We start from the raw sequence: 19,839 nt of genomic DNA, 5'->3' as shown, positions 1-19,839 counted from the left end.
TTCCCCTTGTCAACTTTCTCGTTTCTTTCAGTGAATTATACATTCTTCTCAAACCAAAAACCTTGGAGTCACCTCAACTCTTTCCTTTCTTGGCCATCTATATTTATTCTGTCATTAAGCTATGTCATTCCTTCCATTAAAATGCTTTCTGAAATAGGTTTTTCTTCTCCTATCCCCATTACCTCTTTCTTAAAAAGTCACAACACATGTTTTCTTCCTCAAGAAAAACCAAATTCTTATAACTAAAAAAATACAACAATATATATATGTATATATATAGACTATGTTCAAAAATGTTTGTCACTTTGCATATTGAATTCATTACCCTTTTATCAGAAAGTAGGTAGCATACTTCCTCATCAGTCCATTGGATTTGTAGTTGGTTATGGCATTGATCAGTACTTAAGTGTTTCAGAGTTACTTGTCTTTATAATGTTGTTGTAATTTTAGAGATTATTTTCCTGGTTCTACTAACTTCACTTTTCATTAGTTCATACAAGTGTCATTAAGTTTCTCTAAACTCTTCTTTTTCATCATTTCTTGTTCAACAGTAGTATTTGTTCAGCTATTATCCAATTGATGGACATCCCTTTAGTTTCCAGTTATTTGCCACAACAAAAAAAACTGCTTTAAATATTTCTGTACAAAAGGGTCTTTTCCTTTTTTTGGATCGCTTTAAGGTATAACACTAGTGTAGAATTGCTGCTACAATCAAGGAATATGCAGTTGGTGGCTCTGAGGATACAGTTCTAAATTGCTTCTAAATTCAGAATAGCTGAAATAATTAGTTTTATTAACAATGCTTTAATGTACATGTTTTCGATTTGTCATTACCATTTTTTTGGTCATCTTTGACAATCTAATTAATATGAGGTAGAATCTTTAGATTTGCTTTATATTATATTTCTAATTATTCTTCTGGCCACTGATAACTTGAATTTGTTCTTTTGAGAACTGTCTGTTCACATCCTTTGACTATTAACTGGGGATCTATTACCAATACCGCCTCCATTGACCAAGTTTCTCTCACTTTTCTCTAGATAATTATGATAGCCTTAAGCATATTTATTTCTCTTTCCTCTCCAAAATACCCGACATTTATCTAGTCAGATTAATATTGCTAAAATATCACTTTTATCATGCTATTTTATTGCACTAGAATCTATATTGTTCAGTTATGTTCAACTGTTCAAGATCACAATTTTGTTTGGGATTTTCTTAACAAAGACACTGGAATAGTTTGCTATGTCCTTCAGTGGATTAAAACAGAGATTAAGTGATTTGCCTAAAGTCACACAGCTAGTGTCTGAGACTAGGAGTGAACTCAGGTCTTCTTGACTCTAGCATTCTATTCATTGAAACATCTACTTTTATCCAAAGCAGAGAGGTTAAGTGAGTTCCCTAGGTTTTCCAGCCATTAAATGTCAGGCCCTTTTGGAACTCAAGTCCCTCCTAATTTTGCAGGTTTAGCCTTCTGTCCACTGAATTATGGAGCTGCCTCTCTGAAACCTATTAATAGTTCTTCTGAATCATCCAAACCAGAGTTAGTGTTCAAAGTTCTCAGTAATCTGGCCTTGCCCTCTCTAATCTTAAAGTTACAAATAATAGTTTTATCCTCACACCTTTGTTCATGCTATTCCCATATTAAAATATTTTCCCTATACGCCTAAATTTCTAAATATATTAAAAAAAAAAAAAAAGACACCCCCCCCCCATTTTCCTGGAAAACTCCAACTTAAAGGGATTACTCTCCTAAATATCTATAGCACTGAATTTCTATAATCAGTTCAGCTATCAATGACAATATTGTTTCTAAAGGTTCTATGTGTCTTAATATTAATTATTTTTACTTAGTTTTAAATTACTGAATACTTTTTAGGGTTTTGATACTTTCTCATAACTATCTTCTCTCTTATATCCCCTCGGGGCATGCATATTGGGCTATGAATCAGTCTTTGAATAGTTAAACTAAAACGTGGACATAAATATTTGTTAAGTTCCAAATCAGTGAGTTAAAAGTTGTTGTAGAATAAAATTGGGTGCATTGTCCATCCGTAAATCATACCCTTTAAAAGTGAAAAAAGATTACATTACATTTTGTGGCTTTCTACATGAAATTTAAAAAAAGTTTTATATTTATTTGATTTAGTTTCTGGCTTCTAAGCACATTCTTTTGCTATTAACAAATCTGGGATTGTTCCCAAGAATCAGAAATTTCTCCAATAACTATGCCTTTTATAAAGCCTTTCTCCACATACATACTTTAATTCTCTTAATTGTAAAGGCCTAATAATCCTGAAAATATTATACAAAGAAAAAAAGCAACTTACAATCTTAAAACTAGCACAAAAATATTATAAAATATTCCATTTTCCTTCATTAAGAGAAAAAAAAAGCATTTTTCCCCCAGTCTTAAATTTAGGAAATATATGATCAGAAACTATATTGACCAGTAAATTTTACTGCTTATATGTATCTAAATATATATGTATACTATATCTTAGATTTTGGTAGTAGAGCTACAGCCACAGCCTATCATTTGTGCATGCAAGTGATAGGTTTTTCATATTTCATGTAATACTAATGGCCTTTTCTAAGAACAAATTTGGTTGACTATTCAGATTAAGACAACAATCCAATATAATTCTTGAAGCTGTTTGGGGCAATTGTACCTACCCAAACTGACTACTCAGGAGTCACTCCAAATAATGTACAGAAAGAATTTATTAGAATCTCGAGAAGCGGACTGTCCTGGCCTGTGGGCCCGAAAGGACAGCAAAGATACCCACAGGAGGAGAGTCATTCACGTGAAGATGCTTACGACTTTTATACATTTCAGACAAAGAACCCCCAAAATCCCACCCTTTACAGGCTGTGTGATTGGTTACATAAATCTTTATCCCCCTATTTGGTCAGTGGAATGCAGTGAAAAAGGTGATATATAGCTTTGGCCACTTAATTCCTTCTTTGGACAATGGAATGCAGTCCAGGTCTCATCTAAAATCACGTGACTGGGCCTATAGGCTTGATCTACTTCAGTTAACAGTCTCTGATCAATATGTGCTTAATCTGTAAGTTCTTCACCTTTCCACACAAAGCCACAAGATGGAAAATGCTATCTACAGAATAATTTATGAAATCTCAATGTAAATTGAAGTTTAAGGAGAGTATTTGGCACCCAGAAATTATTAAAATTTTTTTCACATGTTATTAGGAAATATTTAATGAAATAAAGAGAAATATTTTTTAAAAATTTAGCTTACAAATGACAACTAATATTTTACACTCACCTTCCAATGTTTTAATCCCTTCATCTACAAGCTTCCTTGCTGCTGATGGACTGCAAAGAAAGGAAACAATCAACTACACATAAAAACTGAAAACTATGCCTTTGAAACAGAAGGCTATACAGTTATATGTCCTCATAAACAATTTAACCTAAGAGTTGCTATTTAAATGAAAGAGTGTTACTACAATAAATTACTGTTTACTCTAACTTCTATTGTAAGTAACACAGTCATCAATTCTGGTCCATGTTGGACCAGCTATTAATCTATGCTCTTTACTCCACAAGATAATTATGGAGGTGCTAGCAGGCCCCTCCTATATTAGAATAACACTGTACAAAATTATCACTTAAGAAGTAACAGCTGATAGCAAGAAAAAATTCTGCTCAATTCAACAAATATTTATTAAGAATCTTCTATGTAAAAGGCCCACTACTAGCAGTTGAGGGATGTGAATGTGTAATATAGTACTTGTCCTCAGGGAGTTTACATTTACCTTGAGGGGGTGGGGAGGGAGAGCCCGAGGGGCGGAATACAATGTATATGCAGGTAAATATAGTACAAAGTAAGGAGTGAATGGGCGAGGGAAAATCAAAGTTCTAAAGGGGAAGGAGATTTCACTAAAATGTCAAAGAGTTGGAAGAGGACCAGGGAGGGCTCATAAGAAGATGTGGTATACAAGAAGCTTTGAAGAAAGATAAAGACTCTAATAAATAGAGAATATATTTCAGGTTTACAGAATACTGGTATGAATAAAGGCAGAAGATGGAATGCTGAAGTCAGGAAATAGCAGAAAGTAAGTAAAGAGGAAAAATGGGAAATAATAAAGTAGACATGAGAATTATGAGTGTGTAATAGTCTGAGGTCATTTATTGGAGTGGAAGACGGTGTCTTATATCTGAATAGTTCATAAAAGCACAATCCCTATATTCTCAATTCAAATTCACAATAGCAAGACAGTGGTAATACAAAAAGCACAAAATGGATTCTAGTCCCAGTTCACTAGTTATATGATCTTGTGCATATCACTGTGTCTCTCTGAACTTCATTTTCCTCATCTATAAATTGACAGGATTTCTTAACTTTTTTCCCCTTCCCACCATGGATTCCTTTGGCAACCTTGTGAAGCCTACAGATCTCATCTGAGAAAAATGTTTTTAAATACTTAAAATAAAATAAGAAACCAAATGATAAATAATAAAACAAAGGGAACCAATGATACTGAAATAGTTATCAACATGCTAAAAAAAAAAAAAAAAGTTCACAGACTCTAAGTTAAGAACTCTTGGACTAGACAGTCTCAAATTCATAGATTTAGAGCTGGAAGAGAATGTAGAAATCATCCAGTTCTGCTCATTATAAATTTATTTAAAAGATAAGAAAATTGAGGTTTAGAGAAACTAAGTGACTTTCCAAAGTCACTTAAAGCTAAAAATTGGATTTGAACCCAGGCCTCCAAATTCTTCTATCCAATGTTCTTTTCCTAGAACATGAGGTGGCTTTCACTATAGTGTAGTCATCAAGAAAAGGTGAACATAATCACCATCTGTACAGCAAATGTATCCTACTGAAGACAGGTAAACACATAATGTAGCAATATGTCTAGTGAAAGTGCTTAAAGCTTTGTCTTTTGCCTCTGGAAGAATATTTCATGCTGTAAAGATAAAATGGGCATTCCTGTGTTATATTTCATTGCTATATTTTACTTTGTTCAGTGTCAAAGTGGCTTACTTTGATACAAAATTAAAGACTTTTCTTTAAATAAATTAAACAAAACAAACTATGGTTTTAAATGTATTTCTTACCCAATACCACTAACTCTTGTCAGGAAATTGATGGAAGAACTTGTATCATCCTGCCTAATCTTCAAAAAAAAAAAAAAAAAAAAAAAAAAAAAGGATGTGAATCTGAGTTTCCTTATAAGTAATATGATTTCATTTAAGTCATCAGTCAATTAACAGATATTCATAGCCATTTCAAGTGACATTTTTAGATCTGCAAAGAGAAAATATTCAAGTATAATGGATAATAAAAGGAACTTCTTAAATTGGCAGAGCTAGTTACAAAACCTTCTGAAGACTTCCTATCTCCAATTTATCCAACTCTATAAAAAGATCTATCCATAAAGAATCAGAAGAAACAAAGTTGCAAAACTATTTGAGGTAAACAGTTCTTCACTTAGGGAATATATTCTTATACTCTGTCCTATGGAATAGCAATGAGAACATTTAGATCATTTGATCATAGCAGATGAAGCCATCTCTTAAAACAGAGTAAAAAGTGAATATTTTATTAGGATGACAAACATTTAAAAACAATGTTATTAATGGATTTCATTAGCAATACTATCTCTTTCCTTTAGTAATCCAATTAATATTTTTATAAGACATTACTAATTCTGAATACATAATAAAAGTATAAAACATTTAAGCAAATTAAATGAAGATTACCTTTTCCAGTTTACGTAGTTTTCCAGTAGCTAAAAACTCATCAATCTTTTCAGCAATTTTTGCTCCTACTCCATCCTAAATTGAAGACAAAGATTAGTCAATAAGTATTTATTAAGCATGGACTAGATGTTAGGCAATGCATACATAAATAAAATATGCAATCTTTGAAGTCTAGTACAAGTAGACTTCTACTAAAGTAAAATAAAAAGCAAAAAAAAAAGAAAATAAGTCATCATCACCTAAAAAGTCTCGAATAAGGAATAGGCAAAATGCTGCCCCAACTAAAAACATCTCCTCTGAGGGAGACTGAAATATGCATCAAAATCTATAATCATTGAAAATGGAGAAAACAGATCTCCTGAATTAAAATATTAAATCAATTTCTTAAGTTCTCTGGAGGTAAGTTCAAGTTACTGTTTAAAAAAAACACAAGTAGAGGCTAAAAATTAAAAAAAAGTAATAGAAAAAAAAGTTCAAGAAATTTGGTTTTTAGTAGCAGGATACAGATTTCTCCCTTTTTCACTAAAAATATATTCATTTCATTCTTAATAAGAACTTTTTTCCCCACAAAGAATAAGTGGAAGAAGGATATGAACAATCAATTTTCAGAAGAAATACAAAATGTCAGCATATGAAAAAAAAAATGCCCCAAAGAACAAAAGGCACACCAATGTACTTTCTAGAGCTGTGAAATGATCTGCCATTCTGGGAAACAATTTGGAACTAAACTGTGTACACCCTTTGACCCTGTAAAACTATTATGGGAATTAAATCACAAGGCAGTCAAAGACAGAAAAAAATTCCATGAACACATAATATTTTTATTTATTTTTATTATTATTATTTCTTTTTAACATATATTTTTTTATTTTTTAAAATAACTTTTTATTGACAGAACCCATACCAGAGTAATTTTTTATATTATCCCTTGCACTCAATTCTGTTCCAATTTTTCCCTTCCCTCTCTCCACCCCCTCCCCCAGATGGCAAGCAGTCCTATATATGTTAAATATGCCACAGTATATCCTAGATACAATATACATGTGCAGAACCGAACACTTCTCTTGTTGCACAGGGAGAATTGGATTCAGAAGGTAAAAATAACCCGGGAAGAAAAATTAAAAAGCAAACAGTTTACATTCATTTCTCAGGAACACATAATATTTTTAATAAGAGTATCAAATTACTGGAAACAAAGAGAGAAATAGCTGAACAAGTGTTATAAAAGTTTTTTTTTTTTAACATTTATTATTATTATTTATTTATTTTAATAACTTTTTATTGATAGAACTCATGCCAGGGTAATTTTTTACAACATTATCCCTTGCATTCACTTCTGTTCCGATTTTTCCCCTCCCTCCCTCCACCCTCTCCCCCAGATGGCAAGCAATCCTTTACATGTTGAATAGGTTACAAGTGTTATAAAAGTTAAACATAGTATCACTGTGCCATAAGAAAGGAGAAATGTGAAGCAATTAGGGGGGATAGTAGATAGAGTACCAGCCCTAGAGGCAGGAAAATCTGAGTTCAAATCCAGGTCAGATACCTGACACTTACTAGCTATATGATCTGACTGCCTTGTGGAGCTGCACAACCATAGTTATAACAACCATGTAACACAGGTACTACAAGTACGACAAGGTAACATAAGCACTACAAGAGATGAGGACAAAGACTCAGGAAATTAAGTTCACAGTAGCATAGATATGTTAGAAAATGTTAGAAGTAGAATTTCAAAGTCTTTTTGACTTGATATTTAGTACTCTATGTGCTATGATAGGTGACAACTATTTCTGTATGATCCATGAGCTGAGAATATTTTTTAAATTAAAAATTTTTACTATATTTAGTAAAAAAATTTACTATATTTAAAAATGTTAAAACCATTTTTAGCACATGGGCCATACAAAAACAGATGCCTGCTGAGTTGCTGATTCCTGAACTATATTACTATCTACTCCATAAGCAAAAATAATGCATTTTTGGAATGCATTTAAATGTTTTTAATTTATTAAAAAGAAGATCTTTAAAATTAATCTTTGGATTTTAGTTGCTTCAACAAGCTGGATGATATGTTAAAGTCATTCCAAGAAAATGAATAATCTTTAGTTTAATATCTGGATATGATGCAAATTAGGATATTCATTTAATTGGTTATAAATCTTACCAGTTTCTTTGCTTCTGCTCCACTCTTTATTTTGCTTGGATACTTGGCTATCACAGAGGCTGCTTTTCTTTAAAATAAAAACAAACAAAAAAAATAAATAAAAAAACCCAGACCCCCCAAAAAAACCAAAACCAACAAAATTAGATTTTAATCTTTATTAGGCAACACTCAAACGCCTCAATTTCTACCAAAATAATCTTTTCTTCCTTAAAACAGAACCTTTATAATTCTCAGATATGATGTACCAACGATTTATTGAACTTTCACTGCCATGTATTTTTGTGGAAGTACTGTGACCATCTTCAAGTTTGGAGATGACACTGCTATGGCCTTACTCTATGAATTTATTTATAAAGATTAATAACACCAATAATGCTTTTAAAAATGTATTCTAAGTTTTAATCTCAATTATTATTAATGAAAACACAAAAATAAAAACATGAAAGAAAAAGGCCATTTTCAATTTTCTAAAAAGAACATGAATTTTAATAAGATAATAAAAAAGTCAAGTTTACTTTTCTGTTTGCTTTTAAATTCTATATATAGTTTTATCTTTTCTAATCTAACTGCAGTCAATCTATATGCTATTCTGATTTAATTTTTTTTCAGCATGTATTAATTCATATAAGTTATCCTTTTATTTCTTTGTATTTGTCATTTCCTTTTTTCTTTTTTTGGCCCAGACCTATAATTTCATTGCTACTGTAGGGAACTCCCATTGAAGAAACTCCCTCCACCAATATAAATCAGCAACTGTTTGGAAGCTAATTTAGTGAAATGTCTTATCATTGAGAAATTAAATGATTCTCAGGGTTGCTTAGTGTATACGAGAAATAGTACTTCTGAACCCAGATTTTTCTACCTCTAAGACCAGCTTTCTAGTCACTAATTCCTTATCATTTCTTATAGTACAATAATATTCCATTACATCCACAGACCAAAATTTGTTTAAGATTGTCATAAGGTATTAACTTTATGCTTTGCCTTTTCTGTCTTTCTCATTCTTATAGTGACCAAATTTTCATACGCCCTTATCTCTATTTTTTTGTCTAGGTTAATAACCCCATTTGTCTCTCTCTCCTTTCCCAATCCTATATACAGCTGTCAGTGTAATCCTTCTATTGCACAGATCGGATCACATTATGTCATTGCTCAAAAACTCTGGATGGCTTTTTACTGTTGAATTTTATAAGACATGCTCTAAGCCTCTCAGTATTAAATCAAATCCATGTTGGAGATACACAATTTTGAGGATGTTAAAGATCTATGGGCTCCAGTGGAACTGACAAAGCATCAAGAGATCCAAAGAAAATACACTGGATGGTCCCTTGTGAAAGACCTGCAGAACATGCAAAGAATGAAGGTACTTGTGTCAAAGATCTATGAAGTTTATAACATATCTAAATTAATATTTTATTATATATATCAAGTCTGTATCATATTTATCTTTGTACATAGAATTACCTTCTATTAGATGGTAAACTCTTAAGGGTCAGGAAAGAGATTTATTTTTTATCTTTTTTTTCTCTCCCAGGTCCTACCAAGATACATTGTATAGTATTTAATATGCATGTAATGACTTGTCTGTGAAATAGCCAATCTATTGAAATCTATTTACAATTCTACCTTTTTAAAACAAAAAACTCAAAAAAGTAGACTAAAAGAATCTTAAAACTAAAAACTTTTGATTGTGTTTTCATCACTACTAACATTTATCCTATCCAAGATCACCTCTCTTGCATTGATTTATTGACTAAAAAACACACTGATAGCAAATCCTAAAAGGCTCTGGCCAAGTTTATCCGAGAATAGTTGACCAAAAATAATTTGATCACAGCATTCTATTTTCTTGAAGACAGTCCAATAATATTCAATTCTGCTAACTTAGATTACTAATTTACATGGCAAAATTGTGTATTCTGTGACACCAAGTATGATCAAAAATCACAATGCCATCCTACCTGTAAGCATTGTACTTATGGATTGCTCGATTCACATTTCTCTCATAATTTGCAAGCTCTGAAAAAGCAAGAGGAAATATATGACGAGTTTGAATGCTTAAAAGGCAATTTGTGGCAAGTGGACCTCCTGTTCCAAGACTGGGTAAAAATACCTGTACTGCACCTATTGACTCATATCCACTGTTGTCTGTGGCAGGGCAGAACCAGACCAAGCAAAAGGCCTTGGAAAGAGGATATCCAAGCAACCTTTGAACAGTAAATAATAATAAATAACATTTATATAGTGCTTTTATACTTGCAAAGCATTTATCCCACCCCATGGAGGTAGATAAATATCATTCCAATGTTATGCAGGTTAAGGTCTAGTAAGGTAAGCAGCTAGAGGACACAGTGGTAGAGTCCTGAGTCAGGAATATCTGAATTCAAATCTAGCCTCAGCCGCTTACTAGCTGTGACCCTGGTCAAATCCCTAAACTTCTGCTTCATTTTTCTCATTCTTAAAATAGGGATAATAAATAAACTTCCTACAGTTGGAACGAGGATAACATTAGATATTATTTATAAAGGGCTTTGCAAATGTTAAAGAGCCATATAAATGTCATTATTATTCACACAGGTGTCTGAACCAGAACTTGAACTCAGCTCCTGATTCCAAACCCCGGGTCCGAATTTCTAAAAACACTTTATAAGTCAACAAGGCACTTTCTTCACAGCCATCCTGCTGAGGGCAGCAGCGCCTGCTGGTGACATCATTCCTGTTTGACAGGTGAGGTGGCTAGAATCAGGTAGGGGCAGGTAGAGCACCTTGCTCCGCCCTCCTCCTGAGTCCCCCACCACCCTTCAGGGATCTAGGCCTCGGAGGGCCCCCTCCATGCCTAGCTTCCCTCTAAACCTGAGGTTAATTGACATTATGCTTATGACGGTATCAAAGCGATTGGCTTTTTCGAGAAAACCTATCGAAATCTGCTTGGAATCAGCGGGGGGGGGGATGCAGGGAGAGGATGCAAGTTGTGCCTGGGGGGAGGGGTGGGAATAGGGAGAGAGCAGGCAGTTCGGCGCCCAGTTTCTGACCCGTCAAGAAGTCGGTGATGCCCGCGTTGAGAGTCTCTTGCGGCGCCTTCCGTTTGCTCATGGCGGAATGGGCTGGAGTCCCAGCTCGGGACCTTCCCCGCTTTATCTACGAACGCCCGGCAGAGTGGTAGATAACTCGCTGAGGGCAAGGGAGGGCTGCCCCCCCGACAAGGAGCCGTGCATCCGCTCCAAGCAAACCCAGAAATCAGAAGAGGTAACAATGGCGACCCATACGCTCTGACAGACGGAGATTGGGGCTACGCACGCGCATGCGCCTCCGTCAGCACGTTGAACGTGAGCTCTTCGGAGGAGGAGTCACCGAATGGTTCCTTCTTTCCCCACCCCCTCCAATTTTGTAAAAGGGGAGAAAGGATAAAAAGAGAAAGAAGCTTGAGATGTTTGCGCCTGCGCAGTAAGTGTCTTTAAAGCGGATCGGGGAGGATTAAAAAGGTTTGCAGAGTAAAAGTAGCCAAAAGAAACCGCGAGAGGGCTCTCGCGACTTGGAATTCCTTCCCGGAGGAAGGGGGCGGGGCAAAATAGGCCCCTCCCCACAGGAGCTGGCCTGGCGTCACCTTTTCGCAAATTTCACATAAATTCTCCCTAGTGCTGTTCGTGGGAACTGGGTTTCGGCTTAAAAATCATAAATCATCTGATTGTGCTTTAGAAATATCCAGTAATCTGCAAACCTCTTTCTCCCCTCCCCCCCAAAAAAAAGTAGGAAAGGATTTAGTCCTTGGAAAAAGTACTTGGGGACAGGTTTGACATTTACTCTCCTGCTATGAAATTTTCCATGACTCCCTAATGTCTGTGGGATGAAATGTCGATTATTTAGTTCAGTATAAAGTCCTGTTTAATTTCGTTCCCACCGAAAAGGATTATTAAACACACTGTGTCTCCAACTATCAGCTTGCTTGGTCTGCCTTCTCCTGCGGGAGGATTCATTCCTCATCTGCCTAATACAATCCTTCTTTCTTCCAGGTTCAGCTCAAGGACCATCTCCTCCACCAGACCTTTCTTAATCTCTTCACACGCAACCGAAAACGCTTTCTCTCTCTTGCAGTGTTTGTGGAGGTTTTTGTTTGTCCAGCTCCTCTGCCCCCAGTACTGTCATACTGCATAAAAGTACCTCCTGATAGAATGTAAGCTTCTTGACAATTAGGACTGTGCTGGGATTTCACATTTCTGACTTACAAACCTAGCCCAGTCCCTTTTACTGGTGTTCTGTACACACATGGATCCAGTCTTGAGCTCTGGACATCTTCACCTAAGACGTCCTGCTGTCATTTTGAAACATAACGTTTCTCTAACTGAACTCACCTTTTCCATTCCTCTCCCAACTCCCCTATTTCTATTAAGAATGCTTTTTATCACCCAGGTTCAAAACCTGGGAGTTTTTATCTAATCAGTTGCCGAGTCTTCTGCTACATCTCTCTCTGTATCACTTCTCCATTTTTAGGGCCACTCACCCAAGTAAGAAAGTCCTATACTAATACAATAGCCTTAATAATTTGTTTTCCTGCCGCTAGTATCTTACCTCACCAATTTGTTATAGATAGCAAAATAATTTTCCAAAGGCTCAAGTCTAAATATGCCAAATTTTTTTTTTTTGATCATTAGTTCTTTCCAACTCTTTATGATCCTATTTGGAGCCGTCTTGGCAAAGATAAAGGAGTAATTTGTCATTTCCCTCTCTAGCTCATTTTATGGATGAGGAAATTGAGGCAAATAGAGTTAAGTGACTTGCCTAGGGTCACTAGGCTAGTGTGACCCACTAGCTTGTGTGAGGGTAGATTTGAACTCAGATCTTCCTAATTCCAGGCCCTGTGTTCTTTCTGTTGTGCTACTTAGCACTAAAATAAAATAAAAAGAGTACTTTAAGATTTGCAAAGCCCTTTCCATATGTCATAATCATCCTTTCCATATATCATAAATTTACACAAAGCTTAGTGGCATGCCAATCACTTCACAAATATTATCTCATTTGGTTCTCACAATATGAGAGAGGTACTATTAATTAATCCCCATTTTACAGATGAGGAAACTGAGGTTAAGTGAGTTAACCAGGTCATATGGCTAGTATGTGACTGAATCTGTTGTCTTACCTGATCTTCACAACTCTGTGAAGCAGGTGCTTTTTATCACCTCCATTTTATAGAAGACAAAACTGAGGTTCAGGAAGGATAAGTGACTCATCCTGACTCTGGCCATCTGGCTAGTATGAATTATGAGCATGACTTATCTTTCCAATCTCATTGTTCTCCCTCCCCCAGTCCTGTGATCTGGACAAACTGGCCACACAACATGACTCACCCACCTCCTATTCTAATCATCTATTTCCCGGAGAAGAGTTTTTTAATCATTTGTTGCGCGCGCAGCGCACACACATACACACACACTCACACATACTTGTACATCTTTATCAGTGGTATGCTATACCTACTTATATCCATTATGAGCTTCTCCATTGATTGCCCTTTAGGTTGCCCGCAATTCTGATTTTTCTGATATCTTTTTATTGTATATTCATGGACAACTAGCACAAATGGAAGAATACTGGTATTAAAAGATAAATTGAAGAGTCGGTGCAGATTATTATCATTATTATTGTTATTTTCCACTTATTCACACAGCTGAGAGGCCAGACACAATTTAAGGCCATGAATAGCTACACATTTCCTATGACGATAGCTCCTTCTATTCTAAATTAGCAGGTTACTAAAACTCCACAAGCCTTAACATCTTCATTTGCTAAATAAGAATGACTGTAGTACATACTTTACAGTGTTGCTGATGTAAAGTATATGTAAAGTTCTTTGCAAATTTTAAAGCCCTGTTATTATTATTATTATTAATAATTGTAATGGGCTTAAGCTCGAGTTGATGCACTGAGGTCCCAAGCACATGAGGCTAAATAGTAATTGGACATACTCTATTAACATATATGCTTGGAGAAAGAATGGCCCCAGCCCACTCTTTGTGCAAGTCCTGATGTGTTACATAGGAAATGACGATTTTGGTGGGTGGAGGCAGAGGGGCGGGGAGAGAAGCGGAAAGAGAGACTGCTGGCTGGTTTCTTGTTGCAGCTGCTCACATTGCTAATCTCCTTCACCTCAAAAGGAATAAAGATTGAAGATTTTTCCTTAACCTGAATTCCTGACTCCAGCTGATTTTAAAATACACGGTCATCACAATTAATTATTTGATCAGATATCATGTGAGTACAGTGGATATAGTGCTGAGCCTAGAGTCAGGAACTCATGTTCCTGAGTTGAAATACGGCCTCTGATACTTACTAATTGGGTGACCCTGGGCAAGTCACTTAATCCCATTTGCCTCAGTTTCCTCATCTGTAAAATGAGCTGAAGAAGGAAATATGTGATGACTGTGTATTTTAAAATCAGCCAGAGTCAGGAATTCAGGTTAAGGGAAAATCTTTGATCTTTTTTCTTTGTGGAAGTGAAGGGGGATGGCAATCGCAATGTGAACAGCCACGGCACCAACCCAGCCAGCAGTCTCTCTTTCCGCTTCCCTTTCCACTCCCCTGCCTCCACCCACCAAAATCGTCATTTCCTATAGAACACATCAGGACGTGCACAAAACGTGGGCGGGGGCCATTCTTTCTCCAAGCTTATATGTTAATAGAGTATGGTCCAATTACTATTTAGCCTCATGTGCTTGGGACTTCAGTGTATCAACTCGAGCTTCAGCCCATTATGAAATGTCAAACCACTCCAATATCTCTGCCAAGAAAATTGCAAATGGCATCAGAAGTGGTTCACAACTGAAAATGCCTTGTAATGGGCCAGAATTCTGGAGAAAGGTGTTAACTCAGTGGAACTGATAAGACAATGGTTATCAAGTTTAGCATGGTGATTAATAGTTCTCTAGTTCAGTACATGTACTTAGTACTTAATATACTTCTACAAGATTGACACCTATTCTACAAGATTCACACCTATGATTATGTAATTATAATAGAGTATATAAGAGCCAACAAGGACTCGGAGACAGATTTGGAGAAGACAGAGGACTGGAGGCTGGAGCTCAAGGTCTCAGAGCCAAGGAGAGACATTCATTCCATCTCCCACCATCATGGTGTCTGGCCTGTCCTTCTTCATTTCTCCACTGAGACCAAGGTCTGTCTGAAGGGCCTCCAGAAAGCTAGCCTGGGCCCAAGGCAAGGAGACAGACTGTGAAGGAGACAATAAAGACATTTGGACTTTATCCCTGACTATTTTCGTGGTGATTACTCAGCTGAAATGAAGGCTGGTCCAGAGACCTTCAGAAAACCAACCAGAACACTATAATGACTGAATAAAAAAATAATAATAATTCTCAGGGGAAGTAGTCTTCCAAAATCTTCACTTATGATTTTATAATATCACAATTTCTTCACATTTCTGGTTATTACATATAGTATCTGTTCAAAATAAAAGGACCTTACAGTAGCACTGTATTTGTACCTTTTAATCACAATCTCAGAAACAGGTACAAAGAGGAATTATTTCCCCTCCAGGGAAGTAGTCTTCCAAAATCTTCACTTATGATTTTATAATATCACAATTTCTTCACATTTCTGGTTATTACATATAGTATCTGTTCAAAATAAAAGGACCTTACAGTAGCACTGTATTTGTACCTTTTAATCACAATCTTAGAAACAGGTACAAAGAGGAAAAAGTTGATAATTGTAGCCACTGAAGAATCTATATTAATTAAAGAATGAAATTCATTGCATTTGATATTTTGGGTTACTCTACAACCAAGTTGGAGGTGTTTGGGGCTTTTCCCCAGAGCACTGAAATTTAGAAGGTGTAAAAATTCAACTTCCTTCAATAGCCTAGAAACAATTGACTTTAGCACCCAGCTAACAAGGCTAATTAGTTAAAACAGGAAACTATTAGTTGGAGTGATTGTTAATAATATCCATTTGTGAGTCAGTAGAGTAACTAATTAATTCACTCTCCAGCTGCTAGGAATTTATCTTAATTACTTAAATCATTAGCACAACACGAATTACAAAGTGGTTTGAAGGCCTTATTCTTCAGGTTTGCCCAAGGTATAAAAGCTTGTACCTAGCCAAAGTTAAGGCTTTAGAGACTAGATATTTTAGAAACACCTCTTTATTTTGACTCTCCTCTAATTTATCTGCCTCTCTGACCAGTTCTTATTCCCATCCTTAAATGCAGACATTATGCATTGTTTCTTTCTATACTGTTTCCTTACCTCTATGCAAATAACTTCAAAATCTTTGTCTTCTCTTAACTTTGGAACCACTTTGCCAATTACCTGGAAATATTTATCGCTGAAGATTTCTTAAGTATTTCAAATTCAACATTCTCCAATCCACCCTTATCATTCTTCCCCCAAAACTGTTTCTTCTGACTTTTCAGTGCCACTAATGTTCATCTAAATTCCTACGTTCAAACCGTGAGTTTACATTTTAGTCCTTGACACTAATCTCTCATCTCTAGTTACCAAGTCCTATTGATTCAGGTCTATTGGTATTGGAGAGGTGTGAAAATTGAGGTGGGGAATCCCCTCTGGTCTGCTGCACAGGTCCAACTTGAAAGAATTCACAAAACTGAAAAGTCTGAATGGCAGAAAAGGAAACTTTATTGTTCACTAAGAAGGAGCTCTCTTAGTGGGCAAATTCCTAATGAGGAATTTTGCAGAGTGTCTTAACAGATCTCTGTTTTGTGAGTAAGTCTTGGCCTGGGGGCTGGGGAGCAGTTTGAGCTGACTATCAGACCAAGATCTCCAATTGAATAAAATCATTTTGAAGACTTTTTCTCACAGTCTGGGGATTTCCTGAAGAGGATCCGGGCCATCCCCCCAAAAATCAATGGAGGGTGATTTGACCAAGATCTCCAATTGAATGAAGCCACTTAACTTGTCTGGGAAGATATGCTTTCTTAGAGGAGAATTTCCCTTCTTTTACAGGTTAAAGGGGACACAGTTTCAGAGTTCACCCCCATCATTATCAATTCTACCTCTATAACACTTATTTTTTTGTAAAGATTGGATTTCCCTTTCTTGTCTAGGCTGAAAGTGGAACAACCACTCCTGGGTCTGATCCCATCATTGATTGACACAGCACAGGATTTTTAAAAAATCTATTCTGACCAGGATTTCAGGGCCTCCTCTTAAGTAGTCTTTCCCTTTCCACACACACCTCTCCCCCAGTTTCCCCAATGCCACCATTTTATTAAAAGCTCTCACTAATACCCACCTCCTACAATGCCAGTATGATGTAATATAGCTTGTACTGGAGAGAACAATGATTTTGAAGTCCTCTGACCTAGGAGTGCTCTTGTTGTAACAATCCTGTCTGTCAATAATTGCAAAGGAATATAATGATATTTCTTCCCTTGGATTTTAGGGAAAATGTATTAGTAATCCTAAGGCCCTCTGACCTAAGAGTGCTATTGTTCTAACAATCTGTCCATCAATAATTGTAAAAGTCCTCTGGCCTAGGAATGTAATACATTGCTTCCCTTAAATGTTTTAGGGAAGATATATTAATGATCCTGAAGTCCTCTGACCTAAGAGTGCTCTTTTTCTAACAATCAGTATATCAAAGATTTCAAAGTCTTCTGGCCTTAAAATAGTCCTACAAACATTACTGACTGTCAGATAGATAACTTGGTCAGTGATAATCAAGTTCCTGAGACAATAGTGAATAGACCATCCCTCAAACTTACTTGTAAGCCATAGAACTAGCAAGTAAGTAACATGAAGCTCTAATTCAACTCTGTCCTATAAATCTATCTCCTTTCTCTTGATTCCTAGTCTATTCTGGGGTTTATCCCACTTCAATTGGTGTTACAATTACAATAAAACTTTGTTTCTTGACTTGGAATGGGTTCAAACCTGCAAATTCTTTTTTTTTTTTTAATTTTATTTTATTTAATAATAACTTTGTATTGACAGAATCCATGCCAGGGTAATTTTTTACATTATCCCTTGCACTCGCTTATGTTTCGTTTTTTCCCCTCCCTCCCTCCACCCCCCCCCAAGATGGCAAGCAGTCCTATATATGTTAAATATGTTGCAGTATATCCTAGATATAATACATATTTGCAGAATCAAACAGTTCTCCTGTTGCACAGGGAGAATTGGATTCAGAAGGTAAAAATAACTCGGGAAGAAAATCAAAAATGCAAATAGTTCACATTCGTTTCCCAGTGTTCCTTCTTTGGGTGTAGCTGTTTCTGTCCATCATTTATCCATTGAAACTCAGTTAGGTCTCTTTGTCATAGAAATCCACTTCCATCAGAATACATCCTCATACAATATCATTGTCGAAGTGTATAATGATCTCCTGGTTCTGCTCATCTCACTTAGCATCAGTCCATGTAGGTCTCTCCAAGCCTCTCTGTATTCATCCTGTTGGTCATTTCTTACAGAACAATAATATCCCATAACATTCATATACCACAATTTACCCAGCCATTCTCCAATTGATGGGCATCCATTCATTTTCCAGTTTCTAGCCACTACAAACAGGGCTGCTACCAACATTTTGGCACATACAGGTCCCTTTCCTTTTTTTTAGTATCTCTTTGGGGTATAAGCCCAATAGAAACACTGCTGGATCAAAGGGTATGCACAGTTTGATAACTTTTTGGGCATAATTCCAGATTGCTCTCCAGAATGGTTGGATTCGTTCACAACTCCACCAACAATGCATCAGTGTCCCTGTTTTCCCGCATCCCCTCCAACATTCATCATTATTTTTTCCTGTCATCTTAGCCAATCTGACAGGTGTGTAGTGATATCTCAGAGTTGTCTTAATTTGCATTTCTCTGATCAATAATGATTTGGAACACTCTTTCATGTGAGTGGTAATAGTTTCAATTTCATCATCTGAAAATTGTCTGTTCATATCCTTTGACCATTTATCAATTGGAGAATGGCTTGATTTTTTATAAATTTGAGTCAGTTCTCTATATATTTTGGAAATGAGGCCTTTATCAGAACCTTTAATTGTGAAGATGTTTTCCCAGTTTGTTGCTTCCCTACTAATCTTGTTTGCATTCGTTCTGTTTGTATAAAGGCCTTTTAATTTGATATAATCAAAATTTTCTATTTTGTGATCAGTAATGGTCTCTAGTTCATCTTTGGTCACAAATTTCTTTCTCCTCCACAAGTCTGAGAGATAAACTATCCTATGTTCCTCTAATTTATTTATAATCTCGTTCTTTATGCCTAGATCATGGACCCATTTTGATCTTATCTTGGTATATGGTGTTAAGTGTGTTAGGTGTGTTTTAAGTATATGGTGTTAAGTGTTAAGTGTGTGTTAAGAAATTGCCTAATTTCTGCCATACTAATTTCCAGTTATCCCAGCAGTTTTTATCAAATAATGAAATCTTATCCCAAAAGTTAGATTCTTTGGGTTTGTCAAACACTAGATTGCTATAGTTGACTATTCTGTCTTGTGAACCTAACCTTTTCCACTGATCCACTAATCTATTTCTTAGCCAATACCAAATGGTTTTGGTGACTGCTGCTTTATAATATAATTTTAGATCAGGTACAGCTAGGCCACCTTCATTTGATTTTTTTTTCATTAATTCCCTTGAGATTCTCGACTTTTTATTGTTCATATGAATTTTGTTGTTATTTTTTCTAAATCATTAAAATATTTTCTTGGAAGTCTGATTGGTATAGCACTAAATAGATAGATTAGTTTAGGGAGCATTGTCATCTTTATTATATTTGCTCGGCCTATCCAAGAGCACTTAATATTTTTCCAATTATTTAAGTCTGACTTTATTTGTGTGGAAACTTTTTTGTAATTTTGCTCAAATAATTCCTGACTTTCCTTTGGTAGATAGAGTCCCAAATATTTTATGCTATCAATAGTTATTTTGAATGGAATTTCTCTTTGTATCTCT

At 35.7% G+C, this 19,839-nt stretch overlaps 1 protein-coding gene and 1 long non-coding RNA gene across 2 annotated transcripts in view; one reads left to right on the top strand and one right to left on the bottom strand.

Moving 5' to 3' along the window:
* POLB (DNA polymerase beta) overlaps positions 1-11,198 on the bottom strand; it is a 28,912-nt gene extending 17,714 nt beyond the window's left edge. The window contains exons 1-6 of the mRNA XM_051975601.1: positions 10,937-11,198; positions 9,866-9,923; positions 7,905-7,971; positions 5,738-5,812; positions 5,093-5,151; positions 3,291-3,340 (exon numbers count right to left, since the gene is read on the bottom strand). Of these exons, the coding sequence (XP_051831561.1) occupies positions 3,291-3,340; positions 5,093-5,151; positions 5,738-5,812; positions 7,905-7,971; positions 9,866-9,923; positions 10,937-10,997 (370 nt within the window). The 5' untranslated portion in view covers positions 10,998-11,198. The remainder of the gene's footprint in view (positions 1-3,290; positions 3,341-5,092; positions 5,152-5,737; positions 5,813-7,904; positions 7,972-9,865; positions 9,924-10,936) is intronic.
* LOC127548275 (uncharacterized) lies at positions 7,999-15,542 on the top strand. Its single transcript, XR_007950343.1, has 4 exons — positions 7,999-9,267; positions 10,482-10,631; positions 11,915-12,075; positions 14,915-15,542. It is a non-coding gene; the product is annotated as an uncharacterized LOC127548275 (long non-coding RNA).
* Positions 15,543-19,839: the final 4,297 nt, after the last annotated feature.

Source organism: Antechinus flavipes, chromosome 2, assembly GCF_016432865.1.
Source record: "Antechinus flavipes isolate AdamAnt ecotype Samford, QLD, Australia chromosome 2, AdamAnt_v2, whole genome shotgun sequence".
In the NCBI taxonomy this organism is placed as follows: domain Eukaryota; kingdom Metazoa; phylum Chordata; class Mammalia; order Dasyuromorphia; family Dasyuridae; genus Antechinus; species Antechinus flavipes.
Note: the sequence above shows the minus strand (reverse complement) of the source record. Positions and strands in the feature narration are given on the sequence as shown.